At 44.2% G+C, this 24,927-nt stretch overlaps 1 protein-coding gene and 1 pseudogene across 2 annotated transcripts in view; one reads left to right on the top strand and one right to left on the bottom strand.

The window, feature by feature from the left end:
- The window catches only part of ARFGAP2 (ARF GTPase activating protein 2), an 18,745-nt gene extending 10,886 nt beyond the window's left edge, over positions 1–7,859 (bottom strand). The window contains exons 1-7 of the mRNA XM_081313515.1: positions 7,648–7,859; positions 7,214–7,332; positions 4,280–4,352; positions 3,478–3,609; positions 3,305–3,385; positions 1,706–1,808; positions 936–992 (exon numbers count right to left, since the gene is read on the bottom strand). Coding sequence (XP_081169641.1) covers positions 936–992; positions 1,706–1,808; positions 3,305–3,385; positions 3,478–3,609; positions 4,280–4,352; positions 7,214–7,332; positions 7,648–7,719 — 637 coding nt within the window. The 5' untranslated portion in view covers positions 7,720–7,859. The remainder of the gene's footprint in view (positions 1–935; positions 993–1,705; positions 1,809–3,304; positions 3,386–3,477; positions 3,610–4,279; positions 4,353–7,213; positions 7,333–7,647) is intronic.
- LOC308667840 lies at positions 7,802–24,927 on the top strand (annotated as a pseudogene). Its single transcript has 4 exons — positions 7,802–7,817; positions 8,196–8,368; positions 10,686–10,768; positions 24,240–24,927. The product of its transcript is annotated as an uncharacterized misc_RNA (transcript).

Genomic DNA, 24,927 nt, shown 5'->3' with positions numbered 1-24,927 from the left:
ATCCATGAATGTTTATGATGATACTTTTTTAATAAAACCCCTGTATTTTTCTAAAATATCTATTTTTCATATATACTCACGTATAAGCAGACCCTTGAAATTTCAACCAAAATACCATAAAAAATGCAGGTCACCTTATCTGCCGGTGGCACATTTCTTACGGTAGTTTGGTTAAAATTTGAGGGATGATTTATATGTGAGTATATACGATATATTTCATATATTAGTTGATTAAGAAATATACAAAATATATCACATGTACTCACATGTAAAATGATATTTAAATCAAGATAGTGTGTTTAAAGGTTTTTCTTCCTATTAGGATTCAGGGCACCTCTCATATTCCTAAATGAAAAGAGCATGAATGTTATGGAAAGTTGTGAGGTATTAATAATATATAAGATCATGACATTAGAATCAGGCCACAGTCTGGATTAGTTGGATGTGACTCTTGAAGAACAAGCCAGGGCCGCAATCAGCTTGCTACTCCCTCAATCCTCCTGAGAAATATTAGCTGAGGCTACAGAATCACAGGGATTTCAACAAATTCTGGGAAAATCCTTCTGATAGGTAACGTATCAAACTGACTCCGGCTGCTATCAACTCTTCAGAATTAAAACATTTAAAAACAGAAGCTAGACGGCTTCCTGTTAAGAGATAATTCTAGCCACCTCTGGGCAGCAAGGGATTAGACCCGTTGACATTTTAATGCTTCTTCCAACGATTCTAGAGTTTCCAAAAAGATAAAATCTTTGTCACTCAATTCCTATTATAATATATTGCAATAAACAGTTCAAAGTGAGAAGTACTCATCTTCTCAACCCAGTGTAGCATCTGAAATAAATTGATGGTCAGTGCAAACCACCTGAAGAGAAACAGATGGTCGCTGGGAACACTTGTGCATTGAGGAGAACAGAGGAGATGTCTATACTTACCAAGAGAACCTTTGGGAGAGGTGCTCAACGACTCAGTAGATGGACCTTGGTCAGCCTCTACAGAGTGGGGGAAAAAAAATCCCCAAACTGTGATATTCTAGAAGCACTGCACATGCCCCAAATGCCACATTTCCATGAAGAAGCTACTGGAATAAACTGAAGGACTTTATCAGACAGGCACTTACAGCAAATGACTGATTCAGCGAATACCAATTTGAATCTATGCCTTGTTGTTACTCTTTACTGTTACTCCACTGACTGTAACTATGGCTTACTGTAACATAAAAATGGGGATACTGGGCTAAGAGTTTCTAGCATATTCCTAGTTCTAATGCTCCTAGGCAGCTAATAAAGGAAAATAATTAACAGGAAATAGCTCACATGCCATTACAACTTTGCTTATCTACAAAGCTTAGCTTGATCCTGCTTTCTCAACAATCTATAATTAAAACAAGCTATTATCTCAGCCAGGTGTATGAATACAGCCAACTATTAGTTAATAGACACGTTATTTCATATATCATACATTTATCCTGTTGGAATACAGAATTGCTAAACTTTTCAAGTAGATAATGCTGTTTAACTGAAAAATGCTCAATTCGTGGAAACAAAGCTACTGCATGCATCACTGAACGGATTACATACAGTCTGCATGACGTGGATTGTCTGCTGATCATCAAGCTTAATAGCAATCAAAGTTCATTCCATCCAGTGGAGATATTTAATACGGAAAGAGAAACTAAGTATTTGGCTTCTGCTTTGGTACTTACGAGACACCTCATTATTTTCAGATGGCTTTGTTGGTTTCTCCAATTCCGATGTGGACTCTATTGAACTCTGCTCTATCTTAGCCACATCCCAGTTATTACAAGCCTTAAAGAAAACAGATCAGTTCTTAGAAAGGCTGAACAATGTTAATTCGTAACTCAAACAAGATCTGGACTAATAAGCCAGCATTGTAGACACTGAGTATTACTACTTTCTTAAAGATAGGTCCCATTCTAATAGTGTTGCCATCAATTATGACCCTATCCCCAAACAAAAAGTATTCTATCCATGAGGTATAGACAGGCAGTCCTTGACTTACAACAGTTTGTTTAGTGACCTTTGAAGTTCCAACAGCACAGAAAAAAGTGTCTTCTAACCGTTTTTACACTTGTGACTGCAGTGGCATCCCCAGGGTCACGCGATCAAAATTCAGAGGCTTGACAACTGACTCATATTTGTGATGGTTGCAGTGTCCCGGGGTCGTGGGTTCACCTTTTGCAACCTTCTGAAAAGCAGTCAGTTGGGAAGCCAGATTCACTTAACAACCATGTTACTAACTTCGCAACTGTAGTGATTCGCTTAACAACGGTGGCAAGAAAGGTTGTAAAATGGGACAAAATTCAGTTAACTGTCTCACTTAACCACAGAAATTTTGGGGTCAATATTGGTTGTAAAGTCGAGGATTACTTCATTTCTGATACTAGCCAGCCAGTCACTTCTAAGAAATTCACAAGAAGGGAAAGACACAATGTATCTAGATAGTCTAATGGCATTATGTTGGGCTTGAACAAAGAATACAAAAGAACTTTTATGAAGAAGGGTTATCCAAGTGGTTTGCATTTCAGTGGAAAAAATACAGGCTTCACACCTATAATAGTGTAAAACCCCAGCTCCTTTAATGAGAGCAGTCTGTTACCTGACAGATTTGTTGGGACCGCAACTCACAGGATTTCTGACAATTTCAACATCTGGAAGCCACCAGGCTGGGGAAAGCTTTGTAGATCAACTGTGTCCAATACTATTGCATATAGCATGATCCCAATTCATTACAAATCAGCTTGATATATGATAACAAGCTCAGAATTGCAATGGAAAAAAAATGAAAATGGCAATTTCTGACCAGGTTATCAATTCAAATGGTTTACCATAAACTAATACTCATTTAAAAGGTACACTATAGGTAGTCTTGGTAAACAGCTCTAACTAGGCACAGGAACCCATTCACTAAGTGATGTGATCATACAGTAAAAATACCATATGACCATATCATATCACAATGCCAGAACTAGTTGCAGTTGTTAAGCAAATCCTGTGTGGTTGTTACGCATGACATCACATGATCACAACAGTTTCTCCATTAACTTTTGTCTGTCAGAAACTGGCAGTAAAGGTTGAAATTTAGTGAACACGTAACATGACTGTATCAGCCACAACTTCAAGGACTGGCGGTAAGTCAACTTGTTCAGCGCTGTCATAACTTCAAATGGCTGTTGAATGAGTGGTCGCTAACCAAGGATTATCTGTATTAAGGAAAACTCATCAGACAAACCTCCAAGGAAGATTTCCAATTGAAAAGAGCAATTCAGGTTGGCTCAACTCACCTGTGTGTGCTCCAAGAAGAAATCAGCATCGCTCCTTTCCAGAGAGTGGCCAGGAATCCCACTTAAGCCATCAATCAGGAGCTAAAAAAAGGAGAGGATCATCTATGGATTTTTATAGCAAGTCTTATAATTTCCCACTGCCCCCAACAGTGCACAGACATGTTAGTCCTTACATCATTTCCATATTTGGCCATGGCAGCACTTGCCAGCTGCTGTATCTTCTGTCGGTACATGTGAGCAACACGGCTATTATACTTGGCAGGGGCATCTGAGGTGGTACAGCCATGCTGGCAGAAAAAAGCTGTCTGAAAACAGAGAAAATACAGTTGTTTTTTAGGATCAAAAAGAACAAACTGAAAACTAGATATTTCCAGATATACCGTAGATATGTAGCGACTGAGCTTCAGTAGTATTAAAGGTAAAGGTAAAGGTTACCCCGCACCTGCGTGCTAGTCAGTTCCGACTCTAGGGGCCGGTGCTCATCTCCGTTTCAAAGCCAAAGAGCCAGCGCTTGTCCGAGGACGTCTCCGTGGTCATGTGGCCGGCATGAATAGACGCCAAAGGCGCATGGAACGCTGTTACATTCCCACCGCAGTGGTCCCTATTTTTCTACTTGCATTTTTACGTGCTTTCGAACTGCTAGGTTAGCAGAAGCTGGGACGAGTAACAGGCGCTCACTGCTACACGGCACTCGGGATTCGACCCGCCAAACTGCCGACCTTCTGATCGACAAGCTCAGCGTCCTAACCCACTGAGCCACCGCGTCCCTTTTTCAGTGGTATTAGAAATATTGAAATATTGAAAAATATTGAATATTGGGGAAAAATACCATGAATTTTTTAAAAAATAGCTTGTTAATAACTATTCACCATGTTATTTACCAGGTACCCAATCACAGCATTCTCCCAAAAAAAGGAATTAAAAAAAATCCAATGCCCATCTAAATCAGAGAATGCCATTTCAGCTGGTACTTACCGCATTGGCATTGCTCCCCACTTGCATACACCTCAACTGAAACCAGCTCCAGTTGGAGTCAAGCTCTGTAGACCTAGAAGAGGACAAGATTGGCAATATATATTGTACACAAATTCACCATACAGGTATCAATGATTTCCAAAAGCCAAAATACCCCTCTGTCACAATATAAAAACAGTACTTTCACTTCTCTTAGGACAATACTTACACACAACAGATAGGAAAAAGCTAGCACATGCCAAGGTTTTAATCTATTTGCAGGAACATAAAAGATCACCTTGTTATAGCAACTTTCCCCAAATTATGTCCTCCAGAACTGCTGGCACTACCAGTTTGACTATCCAGGGCACTTGATTTAGAGAATGCCCTGGATAGTCATGATATTTCTCCAATGCAGAATTATTCTAATGTTTCTCTAACAAAACTGGGAATAATTATTACTTCATGATTTATTCATCAGATTTATATGCCTTCACAATCATAAACAGGTTTTTGGCAGTTTGCAATACCAAAAGACATAAGAATCCAAAAGATCTATCAGAAAACACAAACACAAAAAACAAAACCTCCAACAACCTGGTATTGTGCCCCCAAAGCGCTCTCTTTTTTCCCAGGAGGTAAATGTTGGGCACAAACAACTCCTCAATGGGAGACCATTCCAAGGGGCAATCCCTGTCGCAGAAAAAAAATGCTTCCATGTTCACACATACATACACCTTGACCTCCTCAAAATAGTATACAAGCAATACATGCTTCTCCTGACACTATTGGATTGGTCAATGAAAAGATGAAGTCTTAAGGGTAACCTGGTGCCAATAAAGATATTTATAGGCTAAAACCAGCTGTTTAGATTGCATGAAGAACTTAACAGAAAGTCTATGGAGAGCTCCTAAAGCAGAGGTATTGTGTGCCCATCAGCAAACTCATTTCATAACATTTCAAACCCCAAACAATATAAACAGGGCAGTGAATTTGTGACTGATGATGGTTCTGAATTACAACCTACAACATTCCTCATCACTGATTATACTGGATAGGACTGCTAATTCAATGCACTGGCAGAACCAGTGACTCTTTATACCTGCACTATAAAGTAATACTGCAATATAAATAATTTAACACTCTTTTTAACACTCTCTTAACAATCTCCTGTGAGCAGGTCTCTAATTTTTCAGACTTCACAAATATATTGAAATGAGATGTTGTAATAACGAAGAGGAAAAAAGCAAAATGCACATTTAATAACTAATTCACTTTTCACAGATGTCCATTATTTGTTAACTATTACAAAACAACTACTTACACATGTTAAATAGTTAGGGAATTGTTAAGAATGAAAATGTTTTATAATCATTGCCTATGCTGTTAGAACCAAAGACACAGAGAAAGAATGTGGAAGAATTAGTCACGTTTGTATGTAGGACAATGCATATTAGAATTTTTAATAAATATTAAAAATAACGTTAAAAACTTAATGAATGCATTTGCACATCATGTAATCCTTATTGAAACACAGTATTTTATAAATGCAAAGAGGTGCAACTAACAAAATGCAGACAACTTCAGTGGGGAAAGGCGAAGCCATTTTATTCAAACAAATCAGAACTCTTTTATATACATCATGAAACAAATCAAGGACAAAGCATCTATAGTTTGCTAATCAGTTGTTGTACATAAGTAGGCAACACAACACAACAAGTATATGGCCTGCATTGTCATACAAAGTCAAAGCCTCCAAATAAGTCCAGAAAGAGAATTATCATTGAAAAGAATCTGAAGACAAATAAACCAGACTGTCTAAAAACATGCAAAGCTTTACTCAGTGAGGTAGAGGAAAGATGTATAGTAAAAGAAATGATGACTCTGACATTTTCTAATGTCAATTATTCAGAGCTTGGGGGAAAAAAATTTCTACCTTTGAGTAAAGTGTTGACTTCTAGCAACTGCCTGGACAAGCCCCTGCAAGTTTTCTAAGCAAGATTTCAGGATAGTTTGTCTCATTCTTTCTAGGACTGAGAAACAGTGACTGGTTCAAGGTCACCCAGCTGGTTTTGTGCCTCAGGCAGGAGTAGAACTCAAAGCTTCCAGCCTGATGCCTTAACCCCACACCAAACTGGACCTCAAAGATACAATATTAAGGACCAGAATTGTGCCACCTGGTACATGTTTAAGACAACAAAATTGCAGGATAGAAAACAATAGGGAGTTTAAAAACCATTATGGGAATCTACTCAAGAATGTATACACTGATACAGTTATTTGATATGACAGAGACTAGGATTGGGAGAATAAGATAGTACCAAGTTAGCTGTCCTTGATCATCTGTCAAACCTAAATTATTAATTCAACCGAAACAATCGCCTAGGCAGGGGGTTGGAATGGAAGACCTCCAAGGTCCCTTCCAACCGTTATTCTATTCTATTATAAACTATGTAAAGGATTCTGCAGGTATACAGAAAATAAAGCTCAACTGTCCTCTTACTTGCAGGTAATTAAGCTAGATCTGCTCGCTACAAAAACATTCTTACTTATGTAATCAGGCAAACGATGTGGAGTGTTAATTCATCTAAGCAGCTCGGGATACTATTTTATTTTATTTTATTATTTTTTATTTTAATCCCATTTATATCCCGCCCTTCTCCGAAGACTCAGGGCGGCTTACAATTTAAGCACAAACCAAAGTGCTTAGCAATAGCCTTCATTCTATGTATATGCCTGCTTATTAGGGCTTTTGCCCCCCCCAAGCGGCATTATTACAAAGTCAGCTTATTGCCCCCAACAATCTGGGTCCTCGTTTTACCTACCTCGGAAGGATGGAAGGCTGAGTCAACCTTGAGCCTGGTGGGACGCGAACCTGCACTAATTGCAGGCAGCTGGTGTTACTTAAGGAGGCCTTAGCCCACTCGCTTTAGCCGACATCCAAGCACGACTTACCGAATGAAGCTGACATGAACGCCCAGCGAGCGGTGGATTCCGGAACAGTCGATACAAAGAAACACCCCATAGGTGATACTGGCCCAGCTCGGGTTCTTTGCCCCGCAGTCAAAACAGGACTACAAGAAACACCAACGACAAAAAAAAGGTTAAGTTGAAAATTAACGGATCTCTCAGAAAGGGAGAAGCCGGCTCGTGGTCTCTTAAACCGAAGCCGTCACCTAGGCAACCACTGGCTCCCGATTAGCGGCTGCTACTCGACTCGAAGGCTCATTTCCTTCGAGCCTGCTACAATCGGGTGCGGAGTCAAGTGGTTACCGGGCCAGGACGGCCGGACGGGGAGAGAGAGAGACGGGTCAATTCCGCTCTGAAACGTCTCGTGAACCGGACAACTCCCATCGAGCACTCAGCCCACACGCTTTAAACGTCGGTACCTTATTGGCTGGCGCAGCTCGCAGACGCTTGAAAAGGGTCTGAATTTCCGTCCGGCTGGGCCCCGCCGCCATGTTTTCTTTCTCCCAGCATTCGCAGTGCTCGGCAGCCGCTCACAGCGTGGGCCAATCCGCGTGAGGGGGCGGGCTTCTACGGATGGGTCCCTCTCAGGGTCAGTTCGGAGCGCGGAGCGCCATCGACGCTCGGGGCAAAGTACTTGGCGAGAACCAGGATGACTGCCTGCCAAGTTACTGGGGAACAGAGAGGACCAGGCCCAAAGCCTGTTCTGCCACCAAGTGCCCCAATTGGGACGCTCGACTGAACCGTGGAAACGGTTTATTTTTCCACAGGTCTGAAGAATTACCGCGGCCTTGTCTTGCCCTCCAAGCCTTCGACCACTCAAAAGGGGTGGGTGGGTGGGTCCCGCGTGCTGAGGGCGGGGCCTAATCAGAGGGGGCGGGGCCTAATCAGAGGGGGGCGGGGCCTTGTGACAGGTCCTGTGCAGGGATTGAATTTCTTTCCTTCTGTCGGCTTTCTCAAAGACCCTGAGAGCTGAGGAAGAAATGGATGTTGGCTGTGAATGGGGTTGAACCAGGCCCCGAGAAATTGTGGATCCCCGGCTCTGGCGCCTGCCTGTGCTCTCAGCACTTAAGTCAAGAGGAGTTTGAGATTGACGGGAGAAACAGAAAAGATTGAAGGCTGGAGTGATCCCATCTTTGTTTTCCTTTTAAGTCAGGGGTCTTCAAAGTTGGCCCTTTTATGACTTGTGGACTTCAACTCCCAGAATTCCTCAGCCAGCGTGCCTGGCTGAGGAATTCTGGGAGTTGAAGTTCAGAAGTCATAAAAGGGCCACGTTTGAAGACTCCCTGCTTTAAGTTATAATTTATTATTTCAGTTTGTGTGGCTGCCCGTCTCCGCAAGCGACTCTGGGCAGCAAACAATCTTAAAATCCATCATGAGTACAAAAATCAAAACACAGCAGCCAAAGAGGAAGTTGTTAACAATCTATGGTTGTTAGTACAATGAGGAGAAAGGACCCTTCAGTATGCTAATTCAGGGCTGCCGCAACACAGAATTTGCAAGTTATGCAATGCAGAAAGGTTCCATGACACAGAGGGTGCCAAATTACATTTTAAAAATTCTTAAATTTCTCACACTAACCATGTGTGCTCATTTACATTAGACTTAACTTCTTCTGGAACAAGGGCTGTATGTTAATTCAGAGAAACCATATGCCTTGCACAATCTGAAACTATCCCTGCCTCCAGTTCACATATTGCTGTAGTGCCAGGAAGCTCAGCCTTACAAATGTGAGCTGTGCCAAGCTGCTTTCTGTGCAGTGACACAGGTGTCTTACAGGTCAGGGGTGGCCCTGTACTGTGAATATTGCATGTCAGTCTCAGTCTATTATATAATAATATATTATTACCTAAACCTAATATTTTAATTAATTTTCTTAGGGGATTTCTGAGACGAGAACTACCTCGTTCAAGGTATTCGTTGGAGCAATTACAAAACAGACCTAAGTACCAACCTCCTACTCAGAACTGCAGAAGATAATGGGCTCTTGATCATTGTAGTTTTTTGATAATGGAGACTATTCACAATATGAACTTGTGAAGCAACTTTAAGTGAATCAGTTCACTGGTTAGGGAGTTTTGTTATATTTCCATGGAAAGCAAGTTTCTGCATGCTCTGTTTCTTTCCTGCAATTGACATCCTTTTAACTGGAAATAATCCTGGGAGTGTCCTGGGAGTGTCTGTTACAAAATAAGCACGTCCTAAGGGCATAAGTAGAGCCTGGTAATCCCCAGATCAAACCTTTCAAATGTCCTCCTCCCTCAGTAGCGAGACCCCTTCTCCAGGATACAAACTTGAAAACTACCAGAGAAAGGTCACATGGCTGCTTTTTCCTGGTGCTACTGACACTACACCTTGCAAGGGTCCCCATTTACCTCTTCTGTCCCCACAAAGTATCCTTTCTCCAGCTCAGGAGAAGATAATGGTAGGGATAGTAGTACTGCTGCTGAGGCTGAAGTGACAGCTGACTTAGGAACCAGAACAGAGAAAGAGACAGCGTAGTAGCAGTAATTCTTCCTTCTGTATTGCTTCTCTGCTGTGGTTTCTGTAATGTATTGGGCCTTGTTTTACTGAGTGTACCAGCTGGGTTTTGAACCTAGAAGGTTGCTTAAGCAAGAAGCTAATGGCCCCCAGCTCCTCAGACAGCCCATCTCCAGGGCTGCTATTGATTGCCTCTAGGGCGGCAATAGGTTGCCTTAAACCAGGGGTAGGCAACCTCGGCTCTTTTACGACTCATGGACTTCAACTCAGCTATGCTGACTCAGGAATTCTGGGAATTGAAGTCCATGAGTCATAAAAGAGGCAAAGTTGCCTACCCCTGCTTTAAACCTATTGACCGCCACCTAGAGGCCAGGGTATAAATAGCTGCATTTGCAGCCCTGTTCCCCAGTTCAGTTCCTGTTCTTCAATAAAAGCATGTTTCTGCCTGAACTCACTCACCTCATCTCTTCATTCAAGAACCTAGTACACTACAGTTTCTGTTGGGGCTCTATGCAAAAATGTGAATGCCAAGCAATTGTGAGGCTCTTAAGGCTGGAAAGGTCTTTCCAGGATGGTGTCTTTTGTGGGATTTTATGCTGACTTCAGCCCAATTGCATGTCCATTAAATATCTCCCGATTGTCCTATGGTGGCTGTCTCCTCTTTTTTCATTATTGGTACACTCCTGTCTTTATCCTTCTGCAATGGGTGTCATTAGAAAACTAAACTAGTTTCATTAGAAAGCTACAGTGTTTGATATTTTCCCATGAAACAACTTTCCAACTGCACAACCGATAGATTGGGCAAAACAATTGTCTTCTCTCTGACATATTGCTCTGCATGTGTTATGTGTAATACAGGTGGATCTTGTTTAGTGACCACAATTGGAATCAGTTGTTAAATAAAGCTGTGGCTAAGTAAAAATCAAACACAACCACAATTGTGCTTATAATTTTATTTCAGCTTTCCTTTGCTTTACAGCATCAGTAGGATACTGCCTCAAACAGCCAAGTGAGCTGAAATGTCAGGGAAGATTTTTGGAACTCAACACACAAGGAAGCCGAGTAAGACAGCAAATCTTACAGTCTTCTTTTTTCCCATTCCCCTGCCCTTTGGTATGCTCATCCTGACACTGGGATAATTAGAAAGAAAAATAATGTTTATTTACATTCATTGGAGAGAAGGGATTTCAAGATAATAAACAAACATTCCAAACACTGTGCTGTTGAGTAAGCTGCCAGCCACTTAGGACTCAAAGCCTTTACTGTGAAATTAATTAGGGTCTTGTCAATTTAAGGGATCATTTCCCAACTGGCCCAAAATTCTAATCAATTAAGACCATAGAGCTGAGGAGACTTCCGGTGGCGACGCGACGCCGAAGACAGCCGTCTTCGGGCTGCCCGCTCCGCAGCTGTGTTTTTCCATCGTAAACAGCGCCGATCAGCTGTTTAGATGGATTTGAAGCCCCCTCCTCGGGAGAAGAGGAGGGGGTGAGGCCCCAGGTAGGGGTTGAGCTCTCCGGGGCCGCCTGAGCTGAGAGTTTGGGCGGCTGAAGGATTGAGCCCCCCCGAAGCCTGGGTTGCTCCGAGCTGCGCAGCGCCCCTGCTCCGGGATTTATGGAGCAGAGCCAGGCGTTAGCAACCACCCCTGCCAAAAGGAAATACTTTTGATTATCAAGATGCAGTCAGAGCGGTACAGGAGGTCAAGGTGATGTGGACTCTTATCTTTACTCTCTAGCTCAATGGATTTTATAGCTTTAAAGTGAAAGTGCGCAATAAGTGAAAGTGGGGGAAGATGGCGGCTAAAACTTCTAAAGCTCTTCGGAGTGCGGGGTCTTCCCTGGTGCAACAGACCTCATTGCAAGCTTTGCTTCCTCCTGCACCTCCTCCGGCATTGACGCTTAAGGATTTACAAGATGCTCTTGGAAAGCATTCACAATTGATGTCTGACATGATGGATGAAAAGCTGAAAAAGTTGGAGGAGAAACTGGAGAAGAAGATGGAAGAGAAGTTTAGAGCAATGAGGGTGGACATGTTGTCTATGATTGAATCTGTAGCTGAATGTGTGCAACAGCTGGATGAAAAAGTGAAGGATCTCAGTCAAAAGAACTCTATATTAGAAGCAAAGGTATCAGAAAATGAAAATATAAGGGATAAAATGGACGGAGAATTGAGCCTTGGTCAGTATCATCAGATGCAGTATGCTATTAGAATCAGGGGTTTAAAGGAGAACTGTAAAGAAGATTTAAAGCAGCTGATTTCTGAGGCTCTGGAAGGGGTATTGGGCCAGCCAGCATCTGAAATTGAGGGAAATATGGACAAAATTTTTCGTGTAAATTCATGGATTGCAAGACAAAGGAAGTTACCCAGAGATGTGGTGGTCTATTTTACAAAGAGAGTAATTAGAGATGAAGTTATTCAAGCTGCCTATGATACTAAACTGGTAGTTGCTGAGCAAGAGTTCTTGGTTTTAAAAGAGATTCCTCCGAAGATTTTAAGGAGAAGGAAAGATTTTGCATTTTTAGTACAGGAACTTAAGAAATGTGATATTAAGTTTAGATGGGAGATTCCAGTTGGACTGGTGGTGATGCATGAAGGTAAAAGACATCGTCTGGTTACTGTGGCCCAGGCACGTGATTTTTATAGCAATGTGTTAAAAGCAACCCCCCTATCATTTTTGGAAGCTGTTAAGGGATACGACGAGGGAAAGCTTCAAGATGTTGCAGACAGACAGATAGAGGACAATGGTGTTGGAGGGGAACAAGATACAGTTTCATTGGATGTTGCAGGAGGCCAGAGGAAGACGCGTGCCGCCTTAAGAAGAGTGAGACGAGAGCAAGAGCAAGACCAGCAGATAGTTATGGAATCTCCAAAGTGTATTTACAGTGAAGATGTGGGAGGGGCGCGGTCCAAAGAAGTTTTGGGGGTCATGACAGACGTGCTCCAAAAGTTTTGGGGCATTAAGATTGCTGATTAAATTTTTAAATTACCGTATATACTTGAGTATAAGCCGACTCGAGTATAAGCCGAGACCCCCCAATTTTACCCCCAAAAACTGGGAAAAGTTGTTGACTCGAGTATAAGCCGATCCGCCGTTCTGCAAGCCTCCGCCGCCGGCGGAGGCTGGATCCGCGCTCTGCAAGCCTCCGCCGCCGGCGGAGGCTGGATCCGCGCTCTGCAAGCCTCTGCCGCCAGCAGAGGCTCGATCCGCCATTTTGCAAGCCTGAATACACAGGAATACCCTGTGTGGCCGCGGCTCTCGGGGAAGCCCTGGCTGTCCGCTTCCTCGCTCCACGCTGCCATTCGGGGCCCGCGCGTTCCCCGGGCAAATCGCGGCGCCCAGCAGGCGAGGAAACACGCCCGCTCCAGTCGCCCCCCCTTCCCTCAGGAGACGCGAAGCAAGTGACCGCCCGGAGCTTACCGAGGACTTGCGCGCGGCTGAGGCTTCGGTGCTTCCAGGATCGCGCGCACCTCTCCCAAGCCGCCGCCGTCCGGAGACCTGCCGAAGTTTGGGGAGGTTTGGGGAGGTGCGCACGCACCTCCCCAAACCTCCCCAAACGTCGGCAGGTCTCCGGACCTCCGCGCCCTGCCTGCCTGCTTCTTTCCGCTGCGGAAAGAAGCAGGCAGGCAGGGCGCGGAAGTTCGGAGACCTGCCGACGTTTGGGGAGGTTTGGGGAGGCGCGCACCTCCCCAAACCTCCCCAAACGTCGGCAGGTCTCCGGACCTCCGCGCCCTGCCTGCCTGCTTCTTTCCGCTGCGGAAAGAAGCAGGCAGGCAGGGCGCGGAGGAACGGAGACCTGCCGACGTTTTGGGAGGTTTGGGCGCCTCCCCAAACCTCCCCAAACGTCGGCAGGTCTCCGTTCCTCCACGCAGACCTGCCGACGTTTGGGGAGGTTTGGGCGCCTCCCCACACCTCCCCAAACGTCGGCAGGTCTCCGTTCCTCCTGCCGACGTTTGGGGAGGTTTGGGCGCCTCCCCAAACCTCCCCAGGTCTCCGTTCCTCCTGCCGACGTTTGGGGAGGTTTGGGCACCTCCCCAAACCTCCCCAGGTCTCCGTTCCTCCGCGCAGACCTGCCGACGTTTGGGGAGGTTTGGGCGCCTCCCCAAACGTCGGCAGGTCTCCGTTCCTCCGCGCAGACCTGCCGATGTTTGGGGAGGTTTGGGCGCCTCCCCAAACCTCCCCAAACGTCGGCAGGTCTCCGTTCCTCCTGCCGACGTTTGGGGAGGTTTGGGCGCCTCCCCAAACCTCCCCAGGTCTCCGTTCCTCCGCGCAGACCTGCCGACGTTTGGGGAGGTTTGGGCGCCTCCCCAAACCTCCCCAAATGTCGGCAGGTCTCCGTTCCTCCTGCCGACGTTTGGGGAGGTTTGGGCGCCTCCCCAAACCTCCCCAGGTCTCCGTTCCTCCGCGCAGACCTGCCGACGTTTGGGGAGGCGCCCAAACCTCCCCAAACGTCGGCAGGTCTGCGCGGAGGAACGGAGACCTGGGGAGGTTTGGGGAGGCGCCCAAACCTCCCCAAACGTCGGCAGGAGGAACGGAGACCTGCCGACGTTTGGGGAGGTTTGGGGAGGTGCGCGCGCACCTCCCCAAACCTCCCCAAACTTCGGCAGGTCTCGGCCGGCGGTGGCTTGGGAGAGGTGCGCGCGATCCCGGAAGCACCAAAGCCTCGGCCGCGCACAAGTCCTCGGTAAGTTTTTTTGTTGACTGGAGTATAAGCCGAAGTGGAATTTTTCAGCCCAAAAAGTGGGCTGAAAAATTCGGCTTATACTCAAGTATATACGGTAGTATCTTAATGGATTAAATTTATCATAGAGGAGAAAGAAAGTTTTTTTTTAATATTTAACACAATTTAAGATGGATGTTATTTGCTTGTTAGAAAAGTATATTAGGGTTATGGACTAAAAGTGTGTGTTGAACACATTTGGTGTGATACATGCAAGAATTATTTTTGATTATGGTTTAGTTTGGTTGGAGATTATTAAGGTTAATAGATAGGCGCTTTTGGCGCGTAACTGAGAATTTGTTTATTTTTTTTTCTTTGAAATTAATATGAATAAGGACTGGGATTAAGAAAATCTATTCTGAGTAAAGCTCTTTTTTGTTTTTCTCTTTTTCTTTTTTACTTTATTTGTAATATTAATATTGTTTGTATTCATTTTACATGAGCTAGAGGGAGATAGAACTAATAGTTTATTGCTGATTACATAGGGGTGCTTATGTTTGTTTTTTGATTTTATACCCTGTATTTAGCTCTGGGAAGTCGGGGGGGGGGAGGAGGGAATGGGGGGAAGGGATAGGGAGGGTTGGGTGGGGGTGGGGGAGGGGGGATTAAAGTTAAAATGTATTGTAAAACTTTTTAAATAAAAAAAAAGATCATAGAGCTGAGCAAGCTGTTAACTTCTGTCTAGGGGTGTCAAAGTGGTGGCAGACCGGATGTGTCAGACACAGGCCATGCCCACCCCAGCATCACAAATGCAAAAAAAAAAAGTCACGATATATCACATGACGCAATTGAGTCTGACACCCGTGCCTTAGCACTTTTAGTGATCCTTTGTGCCTTGGAGAAAAACAGCTCAGGAAGACAGAAATCTGCTCTGGGAGGGGAGAAAAAAGGGGGAAAAAGAGTGACTCCTACAAGTAGTATTCATGTTCTGATTAGCACCTAACTAAGACTACTGTAATTCACTGTCTGTGGGGCTATATTTGAAGATCACTTACAAATTGCAAATGGTAAATCGGTTAGCCAGGTGGCCAAATAACTCTTTTAAAGTATTTAGTAGCAGGATATTTTGCCTCCTAATTTCATAATATTCGTGGCTTTTGAATTCTTCATTGACAATCTTGAGTGGAAACTTGTATATAAATTTACATTTTACATCCAGAAAGGTGACATGGTAAGCATCAGTGTTACGAGGTTCATAGTATCAGATTGGTTCATGTCTTTCTATACAAGGAAGTGGCCAGCCTCTGCCTGGCTTCTGTAGAGACCACAGCCAAAATTCTCATTGTTCCTGTCACAATATAACATTGCATGGATGTTTTGATGCATGCTGATACGGATTTGAAAAAATGTGAGCCCATTATGTCTGATTTTGCCATAATAGGAATATTACACATACTTGTTCAGAGCACTGATGCTTTCTCAATTCCCTATAGTTGGTATCTGAAATCAGCAGTTTGTAACTTGGCCAGACCACCACTTTCATAGTAAGACCTGAATTGAGCTCCTAGGGAAAGCTTGTGCTCCAGTCCAGACGGTTATATACAGTACTGTAAGCCTATGCTTTGTATCAATTCAAGGATGCAGTGAATAAGTAGGGTGTTCCCTTGCATAATCCGTGAAGAAAGAGGTAGACATTTAAGAATGATTCCAATTCATCTTGTATTTGCCAATGAAATTGTCGTGTAAAATATTTCTGGTGACTCTATAAAACATCTATTTCCCTGCCACAGGGCAGAATTGATTCACCCTGGCCATCTTCTGGGATGTTGTTCTACTTTCCGGTCTAGTCTGTTGTCCTAAAATTTCCTGATGACTTCTCAGGCAAGTACTAACAAGGCCTGACTCCTGTTGAACTTCCAAGCCTAGGCAAGGCTAGCCAGGTGCCACCAACTTTCCAGCCTCTCTAACAAGGGACAACACCCAATCAGAAATGCGTTGATAAACAAAATCAGTCTGTTGAAATAATTGACCCCGCCCAGTAGGTGGCAGCTCTTTTCTCCAATTCCAAGCAAACAAATTGTCAAGACAGATCAAAGCTAAAAATCTTTATCCTAATTCTTCTAATGCGAAGGATGAGCACACCAATATGGGATTTCCACCAATGTGAATTATAGTGTAAGACTGTTATAAAAATACAAGTTTTCTACTGCATGAATTCATTATGATGTTCAGATTTTAAAACCCTACTACTAAAAGATCTAGCAATAACCAATCTCTCTTAATAGTTGTGCCTTAGAGAGATTTTTCCTGGCCAGATTTGCATGTCATGTTTTCCTATTGACATTTGTTTTCAGCTATATTCAGGATCAGTTTTTGATCTATTTAGGTTGAGTCCACATACAATCAGTAAGCCAGATTAGTGGTTTGTTAGTTTTAAAGTATATGTATAAAAAATTACATTGGATGAACTTAGCCATTTTAGGTTATACAATCATGGCTTATGGTTTATAGCTTAACCATTAAATCTGTAACACAACATCCAAAAATGCCATCTGCAAAATGGCACTCACAGAACCCTAAAATAAAAGATATATTTAATAAAGTTTGCTTTATATATTATCAAATGGGTAACAATATTTCATAAAATACAGGTAATAGCCTTTGCTTACCAACAGCCTCATTTAACAATTGTTCAATACTACAACAGTGTGAAAACCAGCTTTGTGACTAATCCTTCCATTTATTGCTGTCGCAGAGTCCTGGGATCACATAGTCACCATTCACCTGCTTCCCAAACACTTGCGATAGAGTTAATGGAGAGCATGGAAGTAAAAATGTTGCAGTCGTGTGATGTTTTCTTAATGACTGCGGTGCTTAACAACCAAATAGGAAGTGGCATCGTAAGTCCATGATGGTCCCATGATTTTCCACTTAGCAACTTTGTTGGTTAGTGACGGAGTAGACAATCCCAACTGTTAAGTCCGGAATGAAGAGCGGAGACAGCGAGGTAGAACAAGAGAACGTTTATTGAATGCACATGGGTCAACTGGCTAGCAGCCGTTGAACCCTACCTTATATACTAGGTTCCTTTCAAACATAACCAATCCCCGGCTCAGAATCTCCCACCGGGAAGTAACAACCAATGATTGCACTAGGTTTTCCCGCCGAAAGGGAAACCACTCCCATAACTATGGACACAACACCCCTTCCCCCCTGGATGAAATTTACTATTTGACATAGTCTTTCAGATAGCTAGGAGGCTTATGCTTCCTGGCTGGGTATCTGCTGGCCGCACTAACTGCTGGGGTTTCTTCAGTTCCGCCATTCGCTAACGCCTCGGACTCTGTTGTGTGTGGTACTGGCTCTGGTGGTATTTCCCTAGTGGGTTGTTGTTGTTGGGGTTCATTGGACTGACTGGAGGACCCTGGTGGGCTGTCTGGACAAGCTAGTTCTATCTCTGCATTACAATTCTGGGGGTTTGCCTCCGGTGTCCTGAATTGTATTCCCCTCCCTTCACCCCCAGATGCTGTGTTAACCCGGGCAGGGGGGAAAACAGTGTCAGATGTAGTGATTCTCCTCTCTTTGTTATCCTGTACGCATTCAGGGGCCCTTTTCCTTAACTGATCGATGTGTCTCCTGATCAGCCGATTCCCTTCCCCCTCAATTAAATAAGATAAGGGTCCAGTTTTGTCAATGACTACCCCTTGTGACCATTTGTCCCCCTGTCCATAATTTCTAGCCCACACAGTGTCCCCAATGTTCAGATACTGGGTCAGAGTGACCGGTTCAGGTTCCGCTGGTAGCCTGTCGGGGTGTAGTCTGTCCAATTTTGTTATCAAACGTCTGCCCCACCTCATTTCAGCTGGGCTCTTCCCTGTGGCCGTACACGGTGTAGTATGTTGGGCCAAAAGGAACTGAGCCAGTCTCTGATGCCAGTTGCCTTGGATGATTCGTCTGAGGGCGTCCTTGGTTGTTCTGACGTTTCGTTCAGCCAATCCGTTGGAGGAAGGGTGGAAGGGTGCTGATGTCGCATGCCTAATCCAGTTGGCCTTGAGGAAGTCCTGAAATTCATTAGATGTGAATTGGGGCCCATTGTCAGAAACAATTACGTCAGGTAACCCATGAGTGGCAAAGAGTCCCCGTAACACTGTAAGTTGCAAATACGCCTGCGCCAAGTCAAGCTTGGTGAAAATGGCGCCGTCCTGGATCGTCGCGAGGACCTGCTTCACCGTCGGGACCGGGTAAGCATGTTTTTTCATGGCTAAGTTCAGGGTGGCCTTATAGTTGGCACAGATCCTCACATCCCCGTTCGGCTTAAGGGGTGTGATGATCGGTGTCTCCCAAAGGCCTCCCTCTACGGGTTCTAGAACGCCCTGGCCTACTAGCTTATCTAGTTCGGCCTCGATTTTCTGTTTAAGGGCAAAAGGCACCCTCCGGGCCTTAAGCCTAATGGGCCTGACTGCGGGGTCTAGATTAAAGCTAATGGGGGGTCCCTTGTACCTACCCAATGACCCATCGAACACGTCTGCGAAGTTATCGCAGACAGACTTTAGGGTTTTACTTTGTATAGTGTTAATTCCCCCAACCCAGATGCCCAGGGCCGAGAACCAGTTAAGGCCTACAAGGCTGGTTCTCTGGCCCTCAGTGACTAGGACAGTTAATAATCCGCTAAACCCTTTGTATTTAACTTTAATGGTAGCCTCTCCCACTAATTCTATAGGTGTTTTCTGGAAATCGGCTAATTGTAGTTTAGTGGATTTAAGGGGAATTTTATGGCCGTTTCTGTTTTCTATGTACCTAAGGGTGTCCCTTGAAATTATAGATACTGAGGCCCCAGAGTCCACTTCCATCTTGCAAGGAATGCCTTGCAGTTGGACTTCTATTCTTAATTTAGGCCTCAAAATGTGATTAATTCTCGGGGTGTGATTTAATCTAGGGGTTTCCACGTGGTTGACCCCCACCCCTGCCCCCAGGTTGGAAGTGCGTGCCTTAGGTCTAGGGATCTCTCCGCCACTCCGTTCGGGGGTTACCTCACCTGAGGCCCATGCGTCGAGCTCGTGGAGACGGTTGTTGTGCGGTCGGCTTCGGCAGATGGCCTGGATGTGGCCCATTTTACCGCACCCTCGGCATTTGGCATTTCTGAACCTGCACGTTGATCTGAGGTGATTTCCGACGCAGCTTCCGCACCTCGTTTCTGGGTCGCGAGGTCTGGTTGGGTTGTCCCTCTGGGGTCGTTGGAACGCAGGGGGTTGCTGTCTTCTACCCTGGTCGGGTCCGTCGGTGCGTGGTGGTCTCGGTGCCATCTTCCCGAACCTTCGGGCAATCTCTGCAACATCGGCTTCCCACTGGTAGTCCACCTCCCCACCGTCCACATGGCTCTCAAGGTTTATTTCGGCTGAGGCAGCCATGCTGTTGTAGGGGGGGTCGCATCTGCCTGTAGACTCGTACGTGAGTAGCTCGTTTAAGACTTCTTGCAGATTGCCTGTGGGCTTGGAGATTATTCGGTTTTGCAAGTGTTCATCTCGCAGTCCCAAAACTACTTGGTCCCTGATGCGAATCTCGAGGTTGTCGTATTTACAACGCAGGGCCGCTTCTCTGACTGCTGCCACAAACTGTTGGATAGATTCGCCCGGCCGTTGGTTCCGTTTCTCGAATATCCTTCGCCAGAACAGTTCGGACCTTTTCGGAGTAAAGTGGACCTTAAGCTTGGCCAACAGATCAGTGTACGACACGCTGGAGACCGGCATGGGCTGGCACAGGCCGACGGCAATCCGGTAAACCGGTGTGCCGCTAATGGTGAGCAGGGCCGCCGCTTTCTTCCGGTCCTCCGTTATTCCGTTGACCAGCATGTACCCCTCGACTTGGCCGACGTACTCCTCCCAGTCTTCGGGGTAATTCGGGTCGAACTCCTTCAGGGATCCGACTTGCGCCATTCTGTGAGTTAGACTCGGCAGTAGTTCGGTTGACTGCGATTCAAATTTCCCGCTTTTCGCTCAGCTGGCTTCTGCGGCTCCTTCGCTGTTCCGCCATCGATCCCACCTTTGTCGCCACTGTTAAGTCCGGAATGACGAGCAGAGACAGCGAGGTAGAACAAGAGAACGTTTATTGAATGCACATGGGTCAACTGGCTAGCAGCCGTTGAATCCTACCTTATATACTAGGTTCCTTTCAAACATAACCAATCCCCGGCTCAGAATCTCCCGCCGGGAAGTAACAACCAATGATTGCACTAGGTTTTCCCGCCGAAAGGGAAACCACTCCCATAACTATGGACACAACACCAACTGTGCTCACTAAGTGAGTACTTGTCTGAAGTTCATTTTAAAGTGACTGAAATCATACAAGATTTCTAAATCATATAATGTGAGTCTAGCAAATTGTAGCTTCAATTAACAGAATTAAGGAAACTATCACTGCAGCATGTGAACCCAATTTAAGGATTGTTGATGAGAAGGCACAAATATATTTGAATAGTTTGACAGTCAGTTTAGTAGAGCAGGGAAGGTTGCTGGCCTAGAAGTCAGGAGATTATGAGTTCTAGTCCCACCATAGCCATGAAAGCTATTTGGGTAACTTTGGACCAGTTACTCTCTCTCAGCCCAGCCTACCTCACAGGGTTGTCATTGTGGGGAAAATAGGAGGAAGGAAGGAAGGAAGGAAGGAGTATTATGTATGTTCACCACATTGAGTTAATTATAATGTGATATAACAGCCACAAATAATAAGTAAATAGTTTCCACAAGGCATATGTTACATCCTAAGAGGCAAATCCTTTTTTTCCCACAGAGATGAGTTCTAGGTTTTCTTACAAACACAGTATTTTCTTCATCACTAGATGGCTTACGTTCTTTTGTGTATAGTTTTAGAACCATGCAGACATCCCAGGTTCTGTATTTTATTTATTTATTTATTTATTTATTGAATTTATATACTGCCCTATTCCCGAAGGACTCAGGGCGGTTCACAGGGCAAGTTAAAAACAATACAAAAAGAGAGAATAAAATACAATTAAATTAATACAAGCCCACAAAATTAAGATAACATTAAAATTTAAATTTAAATAATAGAAACACTGCCCCTCAGAAATCATCCTCATTGTTTTTGCGTAACTTGACAAAATATTCTGGATTATATACATATATTCTGGACAGCCCTTAATTTCGTTGTGAGATACACAGTGATAAGATATTCTATATGCTAAAGATCATGGTTCAAAATGGGATATCAAACTGGATTTAAGGATTCGCTTTTCTTTCAAAACAAACTGGAAAGAGAGATTCTTCCCCAGTACTGACTTTCAGACTGAGATATCAAATTTATGCCAACTCTAGTGATTTCTATTATTTTTGTGTTAATTAAGTAGATGTGGCTGCCTCCATTTATATAGCATAAATGTAAGAATTGTTGACATTAGCAATTCTTGTCTTCCTTGCACATGACAGGGCCGGCTTCCTGTTCATGACCTTTCCCTAGAAATCTGTGTTATTGTACAGCAAAGGGAAGCTTACTTTAGTGTTTCTGACAGTTGGACCCTTTCATTTTCCAATATGGCTTGGCAGTCTACTTTGTCCTAAAAGATTTATGGCCTTCAGACTCTTCCTTCCTTCCTTCCTGACCTTTCTCCCTACGCCTTCCACTAAGACAGGTTCCACATTCCACATAGCAGTTATTTGCTTTCTATCTTGGAATGGTGGCCTTCAGCAATAAAAGGGAAATAAGGGGGGGGGGAAGTTGCAGGTGGTCATGTTTTTCCCTGAAGCCTGTGAGTGTGTAGAAACATTCCCAGGGTGGAGTCCATGACTAAATGTTGTAAGAATTTAAACAGAGAAGACAGTTGTAAGGGAAAGGAATTAATTGGAAGAGTGAACTTAAAGCAGGGGTGTCAAACTGCCGGCCCACGGGCCGGATGCGTCGTGCCAAAACCGTGCCCACCCCAGCTCCAGCAATGGGGGAAAAGTTGCGATACATCACAACACGTCACGTGACATTGTGAGTTTGACGCCCCTGACTTAAAGGAATGTCTTCTGTTGTGAATGAATGCTGGGAAACGTGGAAGGAAAGAGAAGAGGATGGCCAACAGCAAGGTGGACGGACTCAGTTGCAGTGGCGAAAGATGCATCATTGGAAGACCTGAAGGACCAGGTTGAGGGAGACATCATCTTGGAGATTATCTACGTATTTGGTTATTACTACAGCCCGATGGCACATACGCAGTCAATTGGGACAGACTGCTACAGACAAAATTCCCAGTGAACGCCACACAATAAAATGGAAACAATCCACAGGAATCCCATTCACAAACCATTTACAGATAGTCCTCATTTACTGACTGAAATTAGTTCTGATGGCCCAGTCATTAAGTGAAACGGTAGCTAAGTGAACATGTGACTGAGCAAGAGAGATGGTGCAAAGATCTCTAGCCGCTGCTGTTTCATTCAAATAAAGTTTTCCCATGTAGTGCTACGTATTTGAACTATTATTTTTCCCATGCCTTTTTCTTGGATGAGAAGCGAAACAACGTCAAGCAAAACAAGGTCCATTTGCCTTTTGAAAAAGCATCTTTGAGACAACCGTAACCCGGATGGCTGAGAATCTCCATAGACACGTTACTGAGCTGCTTTTCTCTACAGGCAATGTGTCTCTAAAAAGTGCTAACTGCAAATTAATAAGCTCAGCTCTGTAGTCTTAATTTGTTGATTAGGACCCTTCCCCTGGTTAGCAGCTGCTGCCTGAAACTGACAAGGCCGTAATCAGTTTCACAGTGAAGGCTTTTGTTGTAAATGCGCACATTGGTCAGAAAATGATTGTTTTTATTACTATTATATTTGCAGACAGTTGCTAAATGAGAACTGTCTGTATTTATTATACACCTTTTAGCCTTTTTTTAAACCTAATTTCATGGTGGCTTACAAGTATAGTCATAAACAAAAACATAAAAGCGATAAATATTTAAAAATGAAGGCAACAATTACGAAGGATCTCTTTAATATATTTAAACATATGATACTTACAGTATACTTTGAATTGTTGGCACCTTGCCAAAATAGCTCATAATCTAACAACGTGGCAGGATGCTGTCGTGTTTGGAATAAGATCAAACATATATGCACCTAATTTAAATGGAGGCTTCAGGCATTTGAATAGATTTATTTTTAATTAGAATATTTAAGAAAAATATTTTCTGTTATTTTGTGTTCTATTCTTCAGCTGACATAGTCCCAGAAGAGGGGCCCTGATATGTTAACATGTCAAATTGAACAACGATTTGTTGTCATGAGCAATCAGAAGATTGGGTTCATCCAGCATGCAGAGCCATTAACCTTAATTCTTCCAGTTTTAGGACAATAGAAAGGGGCACAATATCTTGAAAGAAATTCCTGTGACATCACAAAGAACGTTGGGGGCAATAAGCTGACTTTGTAATAATGCCACTTGCGGGGGGGGGGGGGCGAAAGCCCTAATAAGCAGGCATATACATAGAATGAAGGCTATTGCTAAGCACATTGGTTTGTGCTTAAATTGTAAGCCGCCCTGAGTCTTCGGAGAAGGGCGGGATATAAATGGGATTAAAAAAAAATCTATCACCTATTTTTGTTATATTTGTGTTATTTTCTTTATAGAACGGTGACTGCTGTTTTTGCCGCATGAGCAGCTGTAACGTCCATGGAGAAGGCCTTAGAGCACTACTGTCCTTCACCAATGCTCTGCAATAAATATGAGAATGTAATTCACAAACTGCGCACAACTAGTAGGGAGCTACTGTGGCTAAGTAATCATCACTGGGGATTTTTTGGCTTTCTAGTGAAACAGCCTTCAGTGGATGATGCAAACTCATCTACTGGCAAAACCCATTGCTTATCTGCCCCCCTGGTTGGTGGATTCTGGATCCCTTGGAGTGGTGCAGGCATAAAGCAGGCATGTGGCCACAAAGAGATTACCACTCCAGGGAATTTCCAAAGTGCATACAAGCTTATCTTGAACCGAGCTATTTTCTCTGAGCCTTGACCCACCCAACCAACTAGACCTATCTTTAGGCAGACAAAGTAGTTTGCAGATGCAAGCCTCCTAGCCTCTGGGCAAATATGGCAGTTGCCCTGGGGTTCAAAGCTTCTCCAAAAGATGGACAGTGTCATGTTACGCCCAGCCTTTCAGGCTGAACTTGAGAAGGATATAACTCCCTATTTCTTGTGCAGTTCTGAGAAAACTGCTGCCACTCCTGCCCTGTGCCGAGTGTTGTGCTGTACTCTTGAGCCCTTGATGTGCTTTGATGTGTGCCAAGAGCCAGGGGAGTAACTGCCTCCCATCAAAGTCTGTACAGAGTGATTCGCAGAGCCAAGCAAGTAACTGGCCCTTCTCCCTGCTTCTTCCAAAGCTCCAGCCCATCCGACTGCTTAGCTGCACAAGAATTGGCTATATTGGCAAATGCGAGCGAGGAACCTGATCTTTTCACGTCCCTGAACAAATCATCTCTTTGAAAGCAATTCTGCTGCAACTTGTGCACACCTCCTTAGAGCTGTGGTTTCAGATAGTGCAAGGAGCACAGACTACACTTTTGATTTGTGA

The sequence above is a fragment of the Vipera berus genome (assembly GCF_964194415.1).
Source record: "Vipera berus genome assembly, chromosome: 1".
Lineage (NCBI taxonomy): Eukaryota > Metazoa > Chordata > Lepidosauria > Squamata > Viperidae > Vipera > Vipera berus.
The sequence above is the reverse complement of the archived record's forward strand: the minus strand, read 5'-3'. Positions and strand labels throughout refer to the sequence as shown.